A 23,966-nucleotide genomic window follows, 5' to 3' on the forward strand; every position below is an offset into this window, starting at 1 on the left:
GCTTCGGAAGTGCCGCAGCGTGGCACAACGAAAGGGTTTGCGTTGCTGTACTGCCGCACTTCTTTGTAGATCTACCCCTATGTTTCAGATTGGTGGTCTGTTGCAGGAACACACTCTCCTGCAGCCCAAGATCCACAGTGCTGCCCCCTGCAGAGGTGTCACGTGGCTCCTTTGGCCTTTGTCAACAAGTAGAACTTCCGCAGTGAGAATGGGCCTTTTCTTGAGCAATCCTTCACAGAGCTTCTATTTCGAGCTGCGCGGGGAGGCCATTCACTCTCTGCACACGGTCAGGTCATACTGTATGTTGGTGCCATTCCATGTCAGCCCGTGAAACAGCTTTGCAGAGAGTCTTCAGTGGTCAATCTCAAAGGGAAGTTGGCTGCAAAAAAACTAAACCGGACAAAGCCTTCGTTTTCTGTGACAGGAAAACGACCTATCTCATCGCCAGTGTCAGAATGTGCAAATGTTTACAAAATGCTCATTAAGAGAGGGAGGATTTCGAGATAACAACAGAATCTGCCGAACAGCCTACATTGTCCAGATAAGAGCGTCAAGGAAGCCTTAGGAAGCCATGTTGTCTCATTAATGGAAACTGTTCTTTTGAGGGGAGGGGAGAGTGAGCGATAGGGAGGGGGTGGGAGAGGGAGAGAGAGAGAGAGTGAGGATGGTCACAAGCAACAAACGAGGGCTCTCCAAACTTGTCAACTTCAGATGACACGAGCTGTGCATTCCCCAGTGGATAAAACAGCCTAGGAGGGCGCAGAGTGAAAGCCATTTGAGATAAGTCGGTCGAGGACAGGAAGGAAAGGGGGAAAAAACAATGGATTCTATGGCTCTGTGTTTTTTTGCTGGTCTGTGTGTGCTGGTGGAATTGGGAGCCTGCAGCCCCATCATGAGCCTGGAGGATTCGCTAACTGACGAGCGCCCACTGTTCGACGAGGTCCTGACGGAGCAGGGCGGCTTGGATTTCGACACCCTGCTTGAGAGCATGAAGGATGAGTTCTTGAAGACCCTCAACCTCTCGGGGATCCCGGGGCACTCGCTGGTTAAGGTGGATCCACCAGAATACATGCTTGAGCTGTACAACAGGTTTGCCACGGACAAGACCTCTATGCCATCGGCCAACATCGTTCGAAGTTTCAACAATGAAGGTAAGTCGGTGCAGCTTAATGATTCCTCGACAAAGGTTCGCTAGCTTCACAAAATACATTTTACTAAGTACTTTTTTAGCCTCATGGAATTGACCTTCTGTTTACCTTTCGGGTCAAGAGAATGATCAACCTCAACGGTATCGCAAGGGTGGTGAATCAGCCACACGTGAGTCTTCTCTGAACTCACAATGAAACTCTGAGGAGCATAGTTGGGTGGTGGGCGATGGAGCGGGAGAGACTTGCAAAATAAGACATAGATCTCTCTACTTAGGGAAAACCCAAGGGATCAAAAATCTAAGGTGGGACGCGTACGTCTATCAGTGAACTCTGCAGATGCTCCACCGAGTCCATGGAGTTACGGTGGAGGTTTACTTATATGGAATGGTGTGGTGTAGAGGGTGGTTCATTATTTACAAGCCTGTTTAATTGCACTGAGTTTCCTTCACAGAGTGAGGCAAGTAATGCACTGGTTCACATCACAGAGCAATCGTACCTTCAAGAAGAGGTGCACTTATGGTACAAGGTTATGCTTGTCTTCCCAGACTACTTTGCATGCACTAATTTTAATGCACGTTCTCCAGTTTTATAAAGTAGGTTCCTGAAGCACTACAAGTGTAGAGGAGCACCAAGTCTTAAAGGGTGCTTGCTCATCCATGTTTTTTTTCTATACGAGACTCCTTGACAAACATGTTAACTCAAAGAAGTCGTGCAAATATAGTTCTGCATTCATGGCTGTTACAGCAATGTAGACTGTAGAAGTGAGTTGACTTGACGGCATAGTGCTTGTCTACCTAAATCCCCCCTTGATATCCATGGTTAGACTTCTCTGAAGAGAACACACAACTCTAAAATACATTCATTCTGATTTTTGGTTAGTTCAGTGAATTTACCCTTTGCTTATGCAGAGTTATAACTGCTACCAAGGCAGTGATTGTAAATCACCCACACACAACTTTGTGTGCCTGTATGGCAGAGCCAACAACATCAAAGTGGCTGTATGCCCATGGGAGGGTCAATTTTGGAGGAGAAACGTTCCAGTGGAAAATCCACCATCCTCTGTCCATACTGGTGGAAATTCCACCAGCAAATATGAATATTGGGACAGCACTTCAAAGTGGGGCACAGTGACAGTGTCCCTAACACTTAACAGGCCTGGTTTCTGTCCCTGCATACTGAGGACACTATTTTCATGAAAATTCACCAACTTGCATTGAGTTATCGCCGTCAGTTAATGCGGCGGGACAGTCATTGTTGAATGTTCCCAACCAACAAGCCACTGAAGGGGGCAGCCATATCGCTGCTAGTGCGGACAGGGAATCTGGAATCAGGCATCTGTCTAATTAGAATGACTCTTGCCCGACCAACCATGGGGGTGACTGAGGTCTGGCCTTCTGCATGTCAGCTATTGCTTCTGTCTGCTTGCAACAGGGCTGCATTCTGGTCAAGGAAACCCAGAAAAAAGTGCATAAAGCAGATTGTTAAAAAGGAGGGCTGAGAATGAGATGCCCTCCAAATATCCGCTTGTTGAATATTTTTAAATGCGTTTCGATAGCACAAACATTTCTGAAATTGTCTATTCTACCATCGGTTGACAGGCGAAACCACCACACCAGAAGTCAATGTTATGTCTTTTTTCTGAATATTTTAATCAGATGTCATTATGTCACTTCTTGTACATCGGAGCCAGTTGTCAGTGGGAGATATGAGAAGGGTGTGAGGTTTATTTTTTATGTTACTGACGACATTTCAAAAGACAAATAAAAAAAATAACACAAAATACAGAAAAAAACTTTCATAAAAGGAAGACAGCAGTTTTATAATCTATGATTGTCACTAAATATTTCTCTTCCGAACTAATGTTGATGTTTTCTTGAGAAAGTGGTTACAGGGCCCTCTGGGACCCAGAGTCAGGGACTACCAGTAAGTAGCAGTGGTTACAGGCGAAGGGCACCAGCGCTGATTTTAGGGACTGAGACTTATTGTAAATCATCACGTTAGAAAGAAGGAGGAAGCGAGAGGGAGCTAGGAAAACAGAGCAGGGCTGGGACAGAGCATTGAAAAGTGAGATATAAAGACAGGAAGTTTAAGGTGGTGAAAGAGAAGTAAGAGATGGAATCAAGATGAGGCAAATCTGGTGTCCAGGAGTTCCTGCATTTGGGAGCATCATGTCTAGGAAAAGGTTTGTCCAGCTGCACTTCTTTGTGGTGAAAGTTAAATTTGACCCGCAGAGCAAGGGGTATAAAGAAACATCCCCCCTACAAGAGGAAATAAGATGCAGTGGGCGTGCACTCTGGGACATTTAGTAGGCAGAGGCAAAACAGGATAGATTAAGGGTGCTTTAAGTGAGTGCGTCTTGTTTATGTGGTACATAAACAAAAACAAATCGACTCCGGGCTGTTTGTATTTAGAGTATGGAAGCCAGTGCATGAGCAAGGAGCCAGCACTAGAGGAAAGGAGGCTGAGATAATCGCCTGCAAATTTGTGGTTTTTTACAACTCAAACTTCTTAAAGTTCTATGGAAAACCTTGCAAACTTCCAAAAATTGCTAAATTCTGCGCTTTGCAACATTAGATTAAAAAAGCACCACTTTTGCAACAGCATGCTGCAAAAAGTAAAATTGTAGAGAACAATAATCAGCAAACATGTGCCATTGTGCAAAGGAAAACACTGCAAAAGCTAAACTTGCAGAGAAAACTCCAGCACGCAGTTTCCATCTTGACTAGGTTTGATTAGAGTGAAAATTATCGCACACATCCGTGAAACGGTCCGTGCAACGTGCAGAAAGACGTTACATGGCCGCAGGTGAACTTAGACAGAGAATGTTAGCAACCTTTACAAAGTGCAAAAATCAAGATCTTCTCAAGCTGTGCCATATAATAACGCCTTTGCACATTCTAGGCAGAAGTCCCTATAATGGCAGAACATGTGGAACTGGTCACCAGAAGCAACTAAGAAGGCCTCTCAGATGTCATGCTCTTTCAGTCTGTGGCCTCTCTTGAGGGACTGTCAGCAATGATAATGGTAACATCAGTGAGCTACTTCAGAGGACTGTATGCCACCTGCAGGGATTCGTCTATCTATAACATCTGCATACAACTGCAGCATTGGCTCATCTTTTGAGTATTTTATTCTGTTGTTATTGTTAAAATAAGTACCAGCGAGCTAGACAATATTAGCATCTGTAATAAAGCACCAAGAGTAGTTTTGTGTGTGTCACAAAAATAGTCGGCATTATAACATGTTTGTGGTTTTGTTTGAAGTAAACTGCCATCCCTGGGAAAGTGGATAGAGGTGTCGAGTCATTGCACATAGCCTACTGAAAAATATATTGAGTGACCCAGGACCGATTGAAACCTGTACCACACATTTGAGCCATCGCAACAAAGCACACACTAGTACATTTAAGTAACTTGCCATCTCCTGCATGACTACCAGTCTGGCTTCAGCACCACGAAAACCACTACTGTCTCTTGTCATCTTCAACTTTTACAAGAGGCCGGTTGATGGTGTGCTCATGGATACCAGTGTCAAGGTTCATCAATGCAGAACTCTACTTAAAAGTCTCACCTGCTTTAGACGTCCAACACCTCAAACACTGCTTGCACATCATCCAGTGCCTACCTGAAGCTCACCCAATAAGTACAAGCCCCTATTTCCACCTGAGCATCACTTTTTTGACACTCTGGTGGCATACCACCATTTTCCATATTTACACGGTGGCGCTAAACCACTTAGTGTGGCTTAACACCACCTTGTAAATATGCCCCTTTCCGTCGAAGTCTTCTGCGGGGCGTGCAATGGGTGATGCTGTGGGAGTTCCACCGCAACACCCATTGCTTTTTGATGCTGCCCCAGATTTACAAGGCTGAGGCTGCACCAAAAATTAATGCCAAGGCATACCAGGTGGCGATACGAGGAGAAATTATTCATTTCTACTTGGTTTTTGCTTTTTCCATGTGTGCTGTATTCTGCAGCACACATAGAAGGTGCAAATCACCATTATTGATTGTTTATGTGAGGAAGGTGTCCGTTCCTGCACATAAACAATCATCAATGCAGTGCAGGCACCCTTGCCACATGGTGGCAGGGTTCCTGCGCTGGCGCTAGCAGCTTTTTTTTGTGCCAGCGCAAGAGGAAATGTCATAGTGTGGCCCTGCCAAATTTGGCACAGCTCCACACTCCAATATTTTTTTGTAAATATGCCTCTATGTCTGTTATTTGCAAATAACAACCAACAAGATTCGGTACAAACCTAGCTCAAAGATGTGAACCTTTATGGCTTCGAAACCCACCTTTCACAGAATGTCAAGTCACTTGGATTCATCCTGGACACCATCCTCACCCTCAAGGAACACATTGCAAAAAACAGAAACTGTCTGGTACCAGTTCTCTGGTACCAGAAAGCCAATGTGTTTATTGCAGAAAGTGAATTTAGAACTGCTGTTCAAGCCAAAATACCCTCACATATGTATGTGGTAATGCTTTACTCTGTGGCCTCCCAGGCTCCTCACTGGCACCCCGTAGAGGCATCTGATATGCCACAGCACGTCTCATCAAGGGACTGAAGAAATATGATCACATAATTCCCATTTTGATGGAATTCCATGTGCTCCCTTTGCAACCTGCTCCATCTTCAAAACCAGCTGTATCATTTACAAAGCCATCATGACCAGTATCCCAGCTTATCTTGCAGACAAGCTCACTATCTCTGGTGGTTCTTTCCACACTCGCAGCCAAGACACCAACAGACTGCAGACTAAGGAGTGTAAAAACAAGGCAGCAAGCATTTTCCATATATCTACTCAGGTTCTGACAGAGTATCCGTGTATCCAACAGGATTATTGCCCCAATACTGCTCCAATTTAGGAAATAGCTGAAGACCCACAAAGGAACACTATATTACCATGCATTAACAATCCACAACCCTGCTCCCTCTCTTATTTCTTGTTGACTTTATGCTTGCCTTTCACTATGTCCATTAGTCTACTCCCTTGTTGCTAGGTTTGTGCTCTAGAAATAGCACATACACACAGAGGTTTAAAGACAAACTTCAAGATCCCTGATATGGCAGCCATTGGCGTGGTTTCCCTATTGTGTTGATGGTTGTAGGCTTCTTTATTTAAAAAAATGTGTCAACCTGATTTCCTAATTATCCCATCACATCTCCTTTCTGTGCTTTATACCTGATACTTTGTGGTTCCTCTTCATAGGCTTTCCATACTCCTTTAGCACGCCAAGGCCACTATGTTGCACCAGCAATAACATTGTGATTTCTGGGCACCATTTCCCCACCTCTTTTCTCAGTTTCCCACTAACTGCAATAGCTTTTAAAAGCTCATCCTATCTACAACACCTTGCAGTCTCTGCATAGGTTGGACTTAGCCCTTACTTATTGCATATTGAAGCTGCAAAATTGGATCAGCTGCCAGCCGCGGCCCGTGGAGGGAGTTACAGTGGGGCAGGCAGGCGGGGCGGGGGAAGGGCAGGGTGGGGGTGATAAACACCGGAATATGGATGATTACAGGTAAGTAAACAATTAAATTAGTAAAAGGAATTTCGTTCCGTTTCCTGCATCGCAAAATGCAATGCAGGGTGCACTACGAAATTCGTTTTATTAATTAAATTGTTTACTTACCTGTAATCATCCATATTCCGGTGTTTATCACCCCCCACCCGGCCCCTCCCCCGCCCCGCCTGCCTGCCCCACCGCAACTCCCTCCACGGGCCACGGCTGTCAGCAGCCACAAGTTGTTTTTCAGAGGGGATTTTAACCCTTCATCCATTGAAGCATACTGTGCTTCCTCATGGTCTCTTTCACTCTTCGCCCTACGGCGTGCTTCAACAAATTCTGTCAGCAGAATCCTCTATATGGTTATGGAACTCCAGTTGCAATACCCTTATGATATATGGTAGGGGATATTTAATCCCTCATGCAAAACACAGGAGCCTGCAATCCATGGGAATAATCCAGTCTTCAATGTTCTTATTACTGGTGACTTGTGACATCTATAGTTGCCTGTATTAAAGAAATGAGTAATCTGATCAATGTTAATATCTCATGGTTGAGTTCGACATCGCAATGCTTTACCTTCTCGCAAGTTTTTCTACATGAACAATGAGAAGCAGAAAGGATGTATTTATGGCCACATAGTTACACTGAGTATGAGTTGTCCTTGGCCTTCAGCATCATTCCACTTGGTGGTCCTGGAACTCCTATGTGGCTTGCAATCTCTTTATAATGAATGGCAGGGGGGTCCTTATCCCATTCCTAATAGATACTTCAACAAAGACACCCCCAAGAGCACAAGAAGCTACAGCAATACCGAACCCATTGCATCACGATTAGCATATTACAAGTTTGCTCACCACTAATATTTTGACTGTTCTGAAAATGGGTAACCCAGGTACTAGTTGATGAGCAAAACTGTGTGAAACATTCTGTCTGACTGAATTTGGACGAGACATTGTGTTGTTGCACCTTTCGAAACCCAGACATATTTAGCAATCTGTGGACCAACATACATCCTAAATTAGGGGCATGCCTTACCCATATTTCAATCTGCATTCAATAGAGTTATAAATGGATTAGGCAAAAAAATATCATCCCTTATGAAGAAAGCTGTGCTGTCTAAAAGAGCCAATGCATGGATGGTTTCAGGTTCATATGGCTCCCTAAAATTTAAATCATACTTATGGGGTTTGAATGGTCTAGACCCAAAAGTAAAGCTGCTGCATTACCAACTTGGATTCACCCATTTGGAGTAGAATGTCTGAAGAGTCATCATGTCGTCTTTGTAACTATTTTGAGGAAGACATTTGTCATACTGTCTGTAACTGCCCAGCCCTAAAGACGGAGCACAAAGTACTGTTGAGACAGCTTTGTATTAGAAATACTATACAAACATGTCGGGAAGCAGTTGAAGTCTGTCTCCAAGTGGGTGATTTGATATTTTGTGGAAAATTCAGGCGGTTTATGTGTTTTCCTGAGTCAAAACTAGCAAAGTTTGACTTATAACGGTAATTGTCAGTGGTACTTGTAGCGAGCAGGAGATGCCTGATTGCCCATTATATTGTGTTTACAGAATGATATGATTTGGTTACTTAATTAGTATGAATTTTAATAGTTTTACCCTTAAGCGTGAATGCTATAGTTATGTATGATTGATCATGCTATAATAAGAAGTTTTTATTTGTAGTTCTATCATTAGAATTGTTTTAATATGAAGTAGAAAATTCAAGTAATGGTGCATAGCACTTTGTTTAAGTTTTACTTAACTGAACAATAAAGTATTTCTTACTTACGAATAAAGAAGTTATTATCAGTAATTTAAAATTTGGGTTTCTACTATGCACTTATTGCATGGGTTCTGTTTCAAGACTGTACTACTGAATATTGACACTAACAATATTGTGGCATACTAATATCGAGGACAGTATATTGAGGGACTGTACATCAACAGGTAAGTGCATATAGGGATGTATAGATTTACTATTCCTAACTCCACATCCACCTACCTTGAAGATATATTTATTCTGTCCCATCAACACTTTTGATTCAATATTCAAGTAACACATCAGTATGGGAGGGAATAGCAAAACACCATACACATAACCCATATTTCACACAGCAGACACAAATGAACCTTGCAATTAAAAAAATGCATCCCACAGACAAGCATATGTTCTCTTTCTCTTTGACTGCCTTACTAAAAGGGCACCACACAACTCCAACAGATTCCAAGATGCAGCCAGCACCCCTTAAGAGGTAGATCTTCATGGAAGAGGAGACAGACCTTATAGTTACAATCGAAGTTGATTAGTGCAAACAATTACATAGTCTACTCCATACACCCTCGGTGAAGTAGAGAAGGTGGTCATGTGGTAGAAGCTGACAGACTAAGGACCCAATTACGAGTTTGGCAGTTTTGGAGCAGGGAGCCACATCAGACTCCCACTCCAAGACCACCAAACAAATAGTCTGATCACCTGTCTATTGCAATTGGAATACACTTCAGGCGTTCCTGTGGCGGTGGTCCCACAGCGGTGCCTTACAAAGGCCCTTATGCAAGCCTTAAAAAGGCAGTGCCATGGAACAGCCACTCTGAATCCTTGCCCTGCTGGAACAGGTGGTACGTACAGACAGGGGAGCACACCATATGCCCCCCTGGTCCAGAGGAAATAGGGGGCCCTGCAGGGTTCTCTTAGTTTCCTCACCGCCATACCTTTCAAGACAGACTCACTGCCATGAAAACTGTAGCGGTGAGCAAACTTGTAATATGCTTGGCAGTTCCGCAACGGCACTGCCAGCATATTGCGAGCCTCAGACCACTGCAAGACTGCAGGGATGGTGGATCCCGAGCAGTAGCATCGATCCTATTGCATTCTGACAGCCAACTTGCAATATGGCAGTCGGACCGCCAGCACGGTGGTAGCCTCTGCGCCACCATGGGTTGGAATCAGGCCCTAAGTCAATGCATTGGTGGTAGAAGCACACACCGGAGAGACTTCAAGAAAATGTAGCAGTACAAGAGGAGACTTGTGAGAGAGAACTTCTCCAGGCTGCATGTGGCAAATGCTCTTTCTGGAGGCAGAGTGGACCCTGTCTCTTGCTCATCCCCCTTGAGGAGCATGTCCTAACTGCCATTCATCCTGACCTTTTTAATGGCTTACTTGTTCCAGTGAACCCAGTCATTAGATAAGGTAAGAACTTCCTTTTTCACAAATAGTTCTTGTATCACCAATAATGTGACTCTGTCCTCCCCATCTTTCACAGATAGGCTGAGAACACACACATATTCCATATAGCACCTCTCCTTTCCTTTCACAAGTTTTCTCAACACACTCTGCCTTCATGACATACAGTTTCCCTATGTAAGGCCTTGTTCGCCACAGACCAACTGGTGTACTCAAATATTGATGTATCTCAGTATTTATTACAAGCATCATGATTAGCCTGTGAGTTGACCATTGTATATCCAATGATCCTCTAGAAAAATCCATTGTCCAGGCAGGTGAGTTCAGCCATTATTTTGACAAAGGCAGGTATGGCCTGGAATGCAGGCTGTAGGTGATTTGAGCTCCTGCTCCCATTCTTCAACCATGTCAAGGATCACATCACATGAGAATCTGTATTTAGCAGTGACTGCTTCCACTGACATACAAATTATGTGATTTGATCATCTACCTGTGAATCATTTCTCTCCTCATCAAATAATTGTTCTTCAAAACAATAAAAATATTCATTGAAATGGTCATACTTATGTTTCCATTGTCTGTATTATGATTTATTATTTGGACAGACTGTGGGTGGGATTGGTTGATGTTGTAATAAGTTTCACTTATTGATGGACATGGAGGATTCCTCACTGTTCACTCACACCCACTCTTAGAGAAGCAAGTGTGTTGCATGTGTTTTAAGCTTTGTTGGACTCTGTGATTATTTTACTTGAAGTTATAAGTTAATGTTGTTTTTATGTTAATTTTTTACAAATATAGTTTAACAAAAATATTTCTTAGACATTTTAAAATATTTTCCACACCACTGATTAGCCATGTGTGGTACTGAGCCTGTTTTGTCTTTAGTACTCTTGTAGTAAATTTTGTGCATAACAATTGTCTGTGTTTTAGAATTTGCAAGTCACTGGCAAAACCCTTCCTTAACCCCAACCCTTTAGCAGTAAATGTTCCCTATTTTCCAACTTCTTCCACTTGCTCCTCCCACATTTACTATATATATGTTTGCATTCATGTGCATAGATCTCCACACCCATGGTGGAGAACTCTGCACATAAGAGGTAGGGCTAGCGCAGGTGGAGACCCTGGGCCTGAGATTTGTTGATAGCTTTTGTGAGTATGCAAATTAGTACTACAAGAGTACTTTATCTTGTGCTCAAAAGGCTGTCATGAATTGGTTCTAAGACTATCTTTTTTAATAAAAGTTTGTAATACACTTGAATACTACAAGATTGTGCCAAGCAGAGCGCAAAAGGAGAATTAATTCTATATATAACAAAAATAATGGTTCAACGTGTGTTTTTACAAAGGCGCTAGTCTGAGTGCATACAGATTTATATTATAATTATATATTTCATCCAATGCGGGAACTAAGTTGAGAGTCAGAAAATTGTTCTGTGGGAGAAAAAGAGGTGTGGGGGAAATCCTAATAGCAGCAGACCAGAGTTTTTAATCTTTAAACACTTCAGAGAATGTATGAGTGGATCATCATTAAGATAATGGAAATTTGGAATTCATAGATTTTGATTCACGAAGGAATGTCAGAGTACAAAAAATAGTATTCCTGTAGAACCTCTAAAATGTGAATAAAATGTGAATAACAGAAATCTGTACATACAGTTGTAACAGATTGAAAGGACTGTGCCTTCTTTACAATTTGGACATTTTAGTGTCGATTCACAAATGCATGTAAAAAAGTACTGCTTCCTGTACTCCTGAATGCTTTTTTGGATTGCCCCTTAACGTAAATAGCACTACTGTATCTAGGATGTGAGCGTTGCTGTTTAAGAATCAGCAACAGTGGGGATTCACATTTAGAGTCTCTCTTTTTGTATACAGAGGTGTCACTCAAATTAAGTGGTTTCAATGACGGCAGAGAATTGCTTATCTATAGTAGAGATTAGCTTCTCTGTCTGTCAGACAGTGAAGCTAATCTTTACTGCCGACAGACGAGTAATGTATTCTGGGCAGTAAGAGACACAGTAGCTAGTAGGCAGCACCTTGGCGCAGGATGGGATTTGGGAGTAGGGGCTTTTTGAGCTTTATGATAGTGTGATGCACAGTTTAATCCTCGCTGCCTTTTCCTGCAGCATATGTGAACATATGTGTGCATATGCGGTTGAAAAGCTTGTGCACCTTTGCTAGGAAAGATCCAAGTGCAGTTGTTTTAGGAATGTGCTTAGACCCACTCATTTCAAGATCTCAGCGACCTACAGTCAAATCCACTACTGGGAAAATACAAGCACACCGGGCACAGTGTGTTCTATCTAGGGCGACATGTTCATTCTAGACTAACAAAAATTACATATGCTCATAATATAAATATCTACAACACAAAAAGTATTTATATAGCTGATTTATTACTTTTTCTTTTTACTTTGATATTCATATATCTTTTTTCAAACATAGAAAATATTGTTTATATAGATTAGTTCAAAAACAATACACAATTTGTACAAAACTGATAATATTTTAAAAACCACACATACTCTCTTGTTTAGACAGTAAATACATTTCAATTTGCGATTCTCAATTGCTTGCTGGTGCATGGCCATTCTTAATTGGTGGAGCGATTTGTCTGGTTAATTCCGAGAACGAACAAGACTCCTCCATGCTAACTAGTTACGTGACCCCCAGCAAGCAATTAAGAATTGAAAATTGAAATATATTTACTCTCTAAACAAGAGAGTATGTGTGCATTACTAGAGAGGGGCTTTGGCTCCGCCCACATGTGGGAGCCAGGAGTACATGTTTTGCACCGAAATTGTGAACTTCCACAAAAAAGTGGTAGCCCTCCACATGACTGTAATAATTGTTTTAAATTATCCCGCAGCCTGAGGTTGAACTTTCATGGGCACACACTGGACATGCTCATAAAGATTTAAAAAAACAAATATTTTGGTTTTCTCCGGCAGGAGCACAAATGGGAGGACGGCAGTCATTAACCTAGATGTTTTTATAGGATGACTATGCAACTATCACCTGACCTTGTGACCCAAACCAATATTTTTCTACCATTCTTCTAGACAAATAAATATACATTCCCATGCTATTTACTTGTAATGCTTTACATTGACATACAACATTCTTGTAAAGCGAGACCTATTGGCATTGTCACTGCATGATTTATTTAGTGATAACATGTTCACCATAGTTCACTGGCATAAAACATAGTCATAGAAAGAGCAGCAATAATCCTTGATACAAAAAAGAGTTTCAATACAGGTGGCACTTTCCCTGTAAAATGTGGAAAACACATATGGTTTTGGCTTTACAGGTGCTTAGTACATGCAATGAACCAAGTGGATGGTTTAAAAAATAGATTTTTTGGAAAAACAAGTTTTATCATAAACTGATCTGGGTAAGGAAAATTTAACTAAGGCAAATCCTGTTTGCATCCTGATAGTTTTTTGCTTCACCTGTCACGTACTGAGCCTGCCCAGAGGGGAACTGTGGACTGGGGTCTTGCCTGCCCGCCTCCCGCCGCCTTACTCCCTGTGTCACCGTGGAGACGGGCCGCCGAGCGGAGTGTGGGCAGAGCGGAACAACTACAATCCCCAGCAGCCCTAGCGGCCTCCAGAGACAGCTTTCCGCGCCAGGAGGCGCTTAAAAGCAGCGTCATCCCGGTCGAGCGGGGGAATCCTGTTTGCATCCTGATAGTTTTTTGCTTCACCTGTCACATACTGAGCCTGCCCAGAGGGGAACTGTGGACTGGGGTCTTGCCTGCCCGCCTCCCGCCGCCTTACTCCCTGTGTCACCGTGGAGACGGGCCGCCGAGCGGATTGTGGGCAGAGCGGAACAACTACAATCCCCAGCAGCCCTAGCGGCCTCCAGAGACAACTTTCCGTGCCAGGAGGCGCTTAAAAGCAGCGTCATCCCCGTCTCGCGGGACGCCGGGCGAAGCCCGGGCCAAGGGCAGGCCCGTTTAAGCCCGTTAAAGACTGGGTAAGACTGGACTGGGCCACCTTATAAACTTTTTAATCTCGAGACTCTGCCCCTCTCATTAATTCTGTATGATTACGTGCCAAATCTATTCCCACTACATTGTCGCTGGAAAGAGAGGTCCCTGCTGATATAAGAGGGCTTTTTGTTTCCTCATAAATAAATACAGTTGTTATTCTTTTTTGTTTACTAAAAACATACTCTGTCTTCCGCCTTTAATATGAGCACTAGAGGAAGTGGGAGTAAAACGGCACAGGGTGCAGGTCAGATCACAGGCCCGATAGATCAATTCATTACGAGGGCCAATGAAGCCATAGACCAGGGCATCATCCTGTTAGAACGAAGGGTATCGCGAGATCTAGCCATAGCAAGAAGGTTCTCAATGGGCCCCTTAGCATCAGCCAGAACCCCAACCCTGTCAGGAGCAATAGGACCATTGTTGCTGGAAGTTCCTGCAGATATTCATAGTATGCCTAACATCGTAGACTTATCTGCAACCCAACTGACAATGGATTCAGAGATAACTCCAGACTTAGCTATGAGTCCAACCCAACTAGAAACCCCAAAAAAGCAGGAAATGGGGAGAAGGGAGGGAGCTATCCCAAAACAAAGGATTAAAAAGAAAAAGAAAATGCGCAAACAACAATCTACTAAGGGCCCTTTAAAGAATCGAAGGCACCAAAATACTCCACCTACACAATGTGACTCAAATCCCACAAATACACCTATATTCAACCTCTCTCCAACGCCAGGAAACTTAGATGCTACGGATGGGGGGGTGTGGGGGGTGTAAATTATGTGAAACAAACAAACAGCTGCTAGCTAGTTTTGGGGAACTCCTTAAGACTTATTTGCTACCAATGGAGCGATCCCTAATGAATATTGAAAAACAATTAGCCAAGCTGAACACTTTGCCACAAGACTCGAACAATTCGAAAGGTTTAGGAGCCATTAACGCGGGGGGTATCAAAGGCAACATTACACAGAAACACCCAGGACCACCACTAAAAACTAAAACATCAGTAAATGTGCCCAAAGTACAAGAAAAACCAAACGTAGCTCAAGGTAACACACAGATAATATCTGATATGCCAAAAGGCCCTACTCAGGTAGAAAAACAGAAGCCAATGTTACCCAAGACACCAGTACCACAACTTGATGGAGATAAGAAAAATGGAGGGAGGTTTAGGCGCATCATTGATCTTCCACCTGAAGCAAGTCCATTCACAGTGGTCCTTACAGGGGTCCCAGAGCTTTCTGAAAATACAAAAGAATCCACCTGGTCCCTAAAAAATAAAGTACAGCAATGGCTTAGTACAAATAGACCGCTCCCGCCCTATCGCAACAGCAGAATTACTATGGTGCGTAGGGTCCCCTGGATTGGAGAAGTAAAGAAAATGACACAGGGGGATTGTATTATCATAAATTTCGACGACCCAGGCATAGTCGACTATATATGCTCATGGCCAACTCTAGCAAAAAAAGAAGGAATCGACACAAATCGTCTATCCTCCTTTTATCCTCCGACATACGTTTATGACCAAGAACCCCCGTATAACTGGAACCAAGGCTCTGACTGGAATTGGAATCAAGTTGACCCCCGGAACAGGAGAAGGGATTGGGAGGCTTGGCCTTGGAATCCACGAAGAGAACAATCCTACATGGAGGGATGGAGGGGCATACCAACTAGCAATCGATTTAATTGCCTAGGGATGGTAGATTGACCACCACCAAGCCTAGTACTAAGTGACATAGACGCTATAAATACCAGGTCACCCATTGCCTATAAGGGAACCTATAACCAAACAAACGAGAGGACTTATCATTCATCCAAACACAAACTAGGAAATAATATCACAGATCCGTCTATCGATCAACTTCCCCCCAGCTCGCCCCAATTAGTATTAAGTAATGTTTCTGGGAGGACTGATGTTATAACTAATGATAGGAGAAACGAGCAAGTCTTATTGGATGGTCATCCAAATAACTCTGTAGTCCAAGGAGTCAGTGTAGGCAAAAATGGGAGTATAGTTCAGACAAGAATAGGGCTAAAACGAAAAGATTTAAGGGCTAATGTGACTATTGTAACTTGGAATATTGCGGGTCTTTCTAAGAAAGCCGGAGACCCAACCTTTTTGACCTTTGTTAATAATTTCGATTTAATATGTCTTCAAGAGTGTTGGGATCAGGAGGCCACCAACTTAGACGGTTTTAGCACTAACTTTACCCCGGCTTTACAGACTGGCAAAGGTAAAAGCTCAGGTGGTCTCTGCATGTATGTTTCAAATATGGCAAACCTGATAGTAGAGAGAATAGATCTTGAGGGGGATAAGAATAAGAACAAAAACAAAAACAACAAAATTAGGCACTCAATCCAGGTATTCACAGTGAAAGGGACTTCATGCTGGTGTCTAACAGCCATCATCGAAGTGCCATGACTTTTAAAACTGAGGATATCGCTATGAGCGATCACTACCCTATTAGTGCAAAATTTGACGTAGGTCCTAGGACCAGTCAGTCAATGAACCTAACGGAAACCTTACACTGTCACTCGATTTCTCTGGCACGTACAAATGGATACTCCACAAAGTGGTCTAAGGTCAACCCAAAATTTTTTCTGAAAGATCTGATCATGGAGGATCTTGACCAATTTATGATATGCCTCGAAAAACCTCTTAATCCATGTACAGTAAAAACGGCTTTCGGAAAAATAGCATCTACAATCAAGAAAAACTTGACAAGGAAGCAAAGAGATGATGATAGGGTTAAGATTCTGGGTTGGTTCAACTCTGAATGCTCTAAAGCCCATAACACCCTCAAAGATACATTAAAAAGGGTACCTAAAGATTTATTAGAAATCAGAACAGCTCTACTGGCATATAAACACTCAATTAAGAAACGAAAAAGGGAATTGAAAGACGCTGCCTGGGAGGCGTTATTAAAAGCTAGTACCCTGAGGGATAATACGGCCTTTTGGAGGGAAGTGAATGCTCCTTTTTTTATGGAGAGGAAGACAGACCTCTTAGAGGTTGCTATAACAGAGGATGTCTGGATCAGTCACTTTACTGATTTATATAAAAAAGATGATTTGAATGAATCAAACAATCCCGACCCCTGGCTGATAAAATAGAATGACGTGCAGGGACCCCCGGCAGATATATTCCCGCTACAGATACATTTTTCACTTCCAGATTTAGAACAGGCCATACAGGAAAGTGCAAACTCTAAAGCCCCCGGGCCGGATGGCATCCCGATTGACATATTTAAAGATAATATTTCTTTGTGGGCTCCCCTCCTTACAAATGTTCTTAACTGCTATACTATAGAAGGTTTTCCAACAACATGGCAGGAAGCCATTGTAATTCCAATTTTTAAAAAAAGGAGATAGAACGGACCCAAAATGCTACAGGCCAATCTCCCTACTTGATTCGATGATGAAGGTAGCAGGGAGAGTTCTATTGAACAAACTACAAACCTGGGCAAAAGAAAAGGGAGTCCTTTCTAAATTCCAATATGGATTTGTAGCGGGGTTAGGCACAGTAGAGCAATGTCTTAACCTGGCCTTGACTACAAGCAAATACACGATGGCAAAAAAAAGCAATCTATACATGACTTTTGTTGACTTAAGTTCAGCATTTGATTGCCTAAGCCACAGCATGTTATGGAATACACTTATAGACCTAGGAATTGATCCGAATATCCTTGACTTCATAAAAAAACTATATAGAGGGGCGGGGGCAATGGTTCGATATGGGAGAAATGGAAAATGTACCAAGAAATTTCCAATAAAAAAAGGCGTCCGCCAGGGATGCATCCTTGCCCCGTTTCTTTTCAACTTATATATAAACGGGGTGGCAGATCATTTGATTAAGCTGGATGTAGATTACCCCAAAATCAATGGTATGGCAGTTCCGATACTACTTTATGCAGACGATGCTGTCATAATGTCAAGAACACAGCTAGGTCTGCAGAAAGCTCTAACAGGATTTTCCTCATTTATAGGCACATGAGGACTTAGGATAAATGTGGGAAAAACTTTTACTATGTGTTGTACGTCAAGAAACAAAGTAGATTGTCATACTTTTTTAAATCAAACAAAGAAAAGCTTGACAAAGACTTTTACCTATTTGGGCATCATTTTTAACAGCAGGGGATCATGGAGCACAGCCATTAACACACGCAATCTGGCCTTTTGTCGAGAAATAGGCGCGGTAAAGAAATTTGCAAAAAAATTGGACGGAAAGCCGGTTCAGATTCTGCTCAACATTTATGCTGCAAAATGCGTTTCCACCGCGACCTATGGTGCAGGAATTTGGGGTATGGCAGATTGTCGAGAGATCCAAATTAATGAGAATGCTTTTTTGAGATACTTACTAGCAGTGCCTAGATCCATCTCTACCACTATTTGCCACAAGGAACTTGCTTGGGTCCATATCACTGATGTAATTAAGATAAGTCCAATAATGCTTTGGCACAAGATATGGACCTCGGATGAAACAGTGTTTAGCAGAGACGTTATCAGAGATTGTATGGACCTAGCAGCCTCAAGACATATAGGGCCTCATTATGATGGAGGATTTTCCGCCTCCTCCGGGCCGGCGGAAGCCACCTCCGGCCCGGAGGAGGCGGAAAATCCTCTGCGGAGTCACCGAAGACCCACCGCCGCATTACGATGGCTGGTGGGTCTTGGTTTCTGTCCGCAGCTTTTCCGCCGCGGTCAGATTACAACCGCGGCGGAAAAGCTCTCATTTGGCTGGCAGTGTCTTTCAGACACCGTCAGCCAAATTAGGAAGCATTTGGAAACATGCTTTTCCGCGGCGGTTTTTCCGCATGTGTACTTTTGATTTTGGGGGCCCGTTGCGGGCCCCCAGGGTGTAGGCGGGTGGGGGGTGCACATGGGGGGTACCTACGATACCCCCCAGTATTTACATGCACAAAGCGGCAGGCACCGCGCGGTGCCTGCCGCTTTGTGCATGTAAATGTTAAACATGCACTTTTAACATTGCGGCGGGTGCTGCTTGAAGCAGCACCCGCCGCAATGTTAAATATCCAGGATGTGACCGCCAGGGTGGCGGTCACATCCTAATTTGCACGGAGGGACCGCCGCTGCCCCTGCGGACGGTCCCTCCACCTCTAATCAGCCCCATAGGGTGGCTTTCTTATGTTAGTAAATTTTTAACTTCTATAGGTCATCCAGAATTGTTTGAAAACTCCATTTCTTGTTCTCTAATTACAAAAAAAGCTCTTAAAGAATGTTGTTTAGGTTTGTTGGAAGATAGGCGATCTTATCTAGAGGGAAATAAGTCAAGTATTTCCCATCATCGCCTACTGTTGTGCGAAGTAGGCGTACAACCATACCTATCACCACTACACTCTGCCTATACGAGATTATTATTAACCAGGATGAGAACTGACTGCTTTTTCAGATTGATATCATTTCCAATTGTAAACGATTGGTCTGCCAAATTGATTAACTGCCCGTGTGATGATATTTCAACCCAGTCAAATATTCATTGCATTTTATTTTGTAAATATTATGAATGGGGAAGAAAGAGGCATCTGGTCCCGCTGTTAAAAATGTGGGGACTAAGGCAATGCAGACCAGCCCTGATTAAATTGTACATGCTACAAGATGAAGTCACTATGGTAGCAGTTTCTAAGTTCCTGAAGTATGTAGTAAAATGTAGAGCTTCGATGGATTAAACACTTTTTTTTATATATATTATATATATAATTTTCTGGAATTACCTTAATACAGGTTTTTTAATCAAATAAATGTAATGAAATGTTTCAAACTGTATTTAAAATGTGCTTTATGGTTTTTAATTTCAAAAATCGAATAAAGCTATCTTTGACTTGACTTGACTTGAACTAAGGCAAAAGTGAATAAAAACGTTTTAAAAATGAAGATTACATCTCTTGTATCTATTCTGTCAAACAGACCAGCAGATTGAAATGCTTGCACTCGTCACGGAATCAAAATAATATATCTACTACAAAATAAAATATACATTCTGGGTAATCATTTTTTGCGTATCTTAGAGAAACAAAATATTGCAGTACATAATTTCGTAATATCTAATGTGCCATATAGTAAGACACACGTCTCCAACCATAAGCAAGGCGATAATCAGTGCACATTCAAATTTTAAAGGAAAAAAGCTAATTCATAGAAATGGAGCTTTCCTGTACTTCACCTCTATGTTTTTGTTCTTCGAAATGTTTCCAGGATAAATACATATTTCATTGAAATTCAAGTTAAAATTGCTACATTTTAGTCAGTGGATTCTGGCCGTGGAACCGCTGCATAAGAGCATTTTTGGACTGAACTACGTGGCTAGCATGATTTTGCTCATTTTGGTTTTGCCTGAGACATGTAAATTGTGAGTTTTATTCAACAATGTTTGCACGCTTTGAGAGCTACCCTCGCCACTGAAGTGAAGATGTCGATTTGACTCTTGTATTTTAAACCTTTAAGTCACTGTAACACACAGATATTTACCACTCCAATGGACTTCACAAAATGTCTTCATATATAGCTATATAGGGCTATAAACAAAACCACATTTTGTAGGCACCCTCTTAAAAGTACATTTCTGGCAAATATGGGGAATTCTTATTGTTAAAAAAGCACGGATGGGTCCAAGCCATAAAAGATCTTCTTATTTAATGTATGCTCACGAGAGTATTGTTTGTTCATAACCAACTGCATAAAGGAACATGATTCAATACGTTGTGTGTGTCGACGAAAGGAATAAATGGACAAAAAATGGAATTTCCTCAATTCAGTGTTCCACAACCAGCTGATCTTATATTTTGAGGCCTGACTCTTTTGACTTTTAGATTCTGCCCGTTTCTGTGACCCAAAATATAGGATTCTGGTTAAGGGTCTAACTTTTCTGCCAAGTTTATTTACGCATGTAAATTAATTCAAGCATGTACTACTTTCTACCACGGAGAAATCTATACCATCCCTATCTTTTCAAAGCCTCCTTGGTTAGATCAGTTCAGTCTATCTCCAGAAGTCTGCCTATGAAAACTACCTATTACCTTTACCTTGTTCTGCCTATCACCCTGCCCAGTGAATTCCAAACCGATCAAATGTAGATATCAATATATATTTTTTATTTGGGAACCAGTAGATCTCAAAGGGCTACAATGGCTACCTATGGAAGCCCATATAGAAATATAATCCCTTGTGACAAAAGTCCTTCATACTTAACCTCATCACTGCGGCGCGAATTCCGCCACGTGCTGAGCATTCCAATCGTGGGCATGGTCATGACGGCTCCCAGTGGTCATCAGCACACGCCCACCGTGACTCATGACAGCCGGTAGCCGTCCTCAGCGTCGAAGAGGTTAAAACCCAGCATCACCAACGTTTTTCTGCATAGAACCCAAAGGTCAGCAGACACCAACCTCCTGCAAGACTTTCAACTCTGCCGGCAGAGATGAGGTGGATGAGGCTTCTCATTCTTGGCTATTCATTACAGACCTCTCTACCTGCTGCAATTTAGAGAAGAGCTTTTGAATTCTAGGACGCCATTAAAAGCGTAAGACGGATGTGGTGTAGGAGGCTCTTAAGCTTGGATGCAACTGTTTTTCCAAACTATAGCTGATCGATTGCAAAATCATATACAGGGGCATTAAGAAGTCTCACCCATCAAGTATGGAAAACACACCTTGGAGAATAATTTAATTCTGGTCATTCTAGCAAAATGGCTATGTTCAGTTGTGAACCTGTGGCTTCCTATGACTTGATACTTAATCAACAGCTCACTAACAAGGACCATTGAGCCTAAACTAAGAGTGGAGAGGCTACTGCTTTTGTGGTTGAGATGGATTGATGTGCATATTGTTTGTCCCCTTCTTTAATTACTGTTGTGAGTTGTAACGGATGGGGACTGCAACCCTAGGTTGTTCAGAGAGGGTTAGTAGCATTAACTCAAGCACCTCCCTCAAGTTTTAATCTCAGTGTTAAGCCTTCTGTGGAAGAGATGGTTATTAGGTTTTACATGGACAATGCAATTATTCAAGAAATAGAGACAATTCCTGATCTTTATTTATCTCAAACAGGCACATCAGCGAAAGAATATAAACCCATTTGATTTTTGTTGTTGAAGTGTATTTCCCCTATCACTCCATGTAAAAAAAACTTTCCATAGCCGGAAATGTCAGAGCTTTAACATAACACATGTGCTCGCTAATGCACACTTTTAATTTCCTCAAAGTTTACCTGACAACTTTTTTTTTTAAATGGCATTGTATCACATAAACAACGCCATTTAAAAGACAGTTAATAATAACCTTTGGTGTTAACTTCTTTTTCCATTATTAAACACCCTCGTGGAAATATAAGCGTATTTACTGTCCACGGCTAAAGACAGGTACATTTAGGAGCTACTGTATCAATAGTCGAAAGGGAATGAATGGATTTTGCATCAGAGTTTTAGGAGTATAAGGGATTTAGAAGTCTAGATTTACCCGGATTGCAGGATTGCTCAAGGGTCTTGAGTGACTACCTGCTCTATAAAAAGTTCATGGCATTCAGCAGCAGACCGTCCAGGCTGTAGCAGTATTGTACAGAAGAAAAAGGACCCTGTTAACTGTGGTACTTTTATTGCACCATTATTTAGAGAATGTTATCTTTTCTGTCTAATACCATGTTACTGCAAATGCATAACAATGTATCAAACTAATTGCTGCTCGGTTATAGACAAATAGGCCTTTCTAGATACAAGAAGGAATTTATTCTGTAAATCCCTGCTAGAACATTTACTTTCACAGGTCTCAAAATGTGCTCTGCTCTGCCTACTCTAAAACAATATGGGTTCCGAGCAAACTATGTAGTTCTGGATTATATAAGTAATCTACATCTATTTCAGGAAAAATATAACTGTCTTAAGAATCATTCCATCTACACTGCTTTTATTTATTTTAGTGCAGCATTTGATCATGTAGACAGAGCTAAACTGAGTGCACTTGGAATTTTAGCTGGGTTATGGAAGTTATTGATAGCAGTCCACACAGATACTTGGACCAGAGCCTTACACCATGTATTGATACACATAGTGTTTACACATTTACTTTTCTCTCTATATGTACATCATTTTCCCTGGTGAACAACCTTTACAACGCAACTTTTACAACGCACTACCATTACAACGAAACTTTTACAACGCAAAATCCATTACAACGCATGCATTTACAATGCAGTCATTACAACGCATGACACTACAACGCACACCACTACAACGCATGTCATTACAACTCACTCATTACAACGCATACCATTACAACGTATAACATTACCATCCAACACTTACCCTACTGTTGCACCCCCTGGAGTTAGAATAGTAATTTTTACCCCTACACTATCCAACACTTACCTTACATGCAATGTAATGTAATGCGTTGTAATGGTATGCGTTGTAAATGTAGTATGCGTTGTAATGGCATGCGTTGTAATGGTGTGCATTGTAATGGATGTTGCGGTGTAAAAATGTGTTGTAAAGGTAGGCGTTGTAAAAGTATGCATTGTAACGTCATACATCCATATTTATGACAATTGTGGTGCTGAGAAGCACAGCAAGGCCAATATGTTAATTCCTGTCCTTTCCTCTCGCACTGATGACGTTTTGCCAGCCTGGCGCCGAAGCAGGCCTTGCATTATGGTGCAAGGGTTTGTGTGTTGATACCTTCCTGCACAAAAACAATCCTGAACGTTTTGTCCTCTTTCTATGTGTGCTGCATCACACATAGAAAGAGGAAACAATGAGGAGAAATAAAGATCATTCTCCTTGTAACACCTCAGCGTTGGAGGCGAAAGATTGTAGTACATTCCCAGGTTAACCAGTCCATGTAAATTTTGAAATGCACTGAAAACCATGTGATTTGAATGGGAATACCCATTGCAATGCCCATGGAATGCCTTCCTTGCGCAGAGTAAGACAACACACCGATTTTTGCTGCTTTCCCTTACTCCAGGGTTTTGAAGTCATTCAAAGTTACGCAGAGTGGCATTGTGTGGCTTCAAATATCTGACTTAGAGGTTTGTGTCATGCATGCACCTCGTTGTGTAGTGCAAGCACTACACAACACTCTCATACTTATGAGCCCTGGTTCTTGTAGTTTGTATCA

The 23,966-nt window shown here is 42.1% G+C and overlaps 1 protein-coding gene across 1 annotated transcript in view; it reads left to right on the top strand.

Moving 5' to 3' along the window:
* Positions 1 to 674: 674 nt before the first annotated feature.
* The window catches only part of BMP10 (bone morphogenetic protein 10), a 67,995-nt gene continuing 44,703 nt past the window's right edge, over positions 675 to 23,966 (top strand). The window contains exon 1 of the mRNA XM_078666652.1: positions 675 to 1,151. Coding sequence (XP_078522778.1) covers positions 821 to 1,151 — 331 coding nt within the window. The 5' untranslated portion in view covers positions 675 to 820. The remainder of the gene's footprint in view (positions 1,152 to 23,966) is intronic.

This window comes from Lissotriton helveticus, chromosome 11, assembly GCF_964261635.1.
Source record: "Lissotriton helveticus chromosome 11, aLisHel1.1, whole genome shotgun sequence".
In the NCBI taxonomy this organism is placed as follows: Eukaryota; Metazoa; Chordata; class Amphibia; order Caudata; family Salamandridae; genus Lissotriton; species Lissotriton helveticus.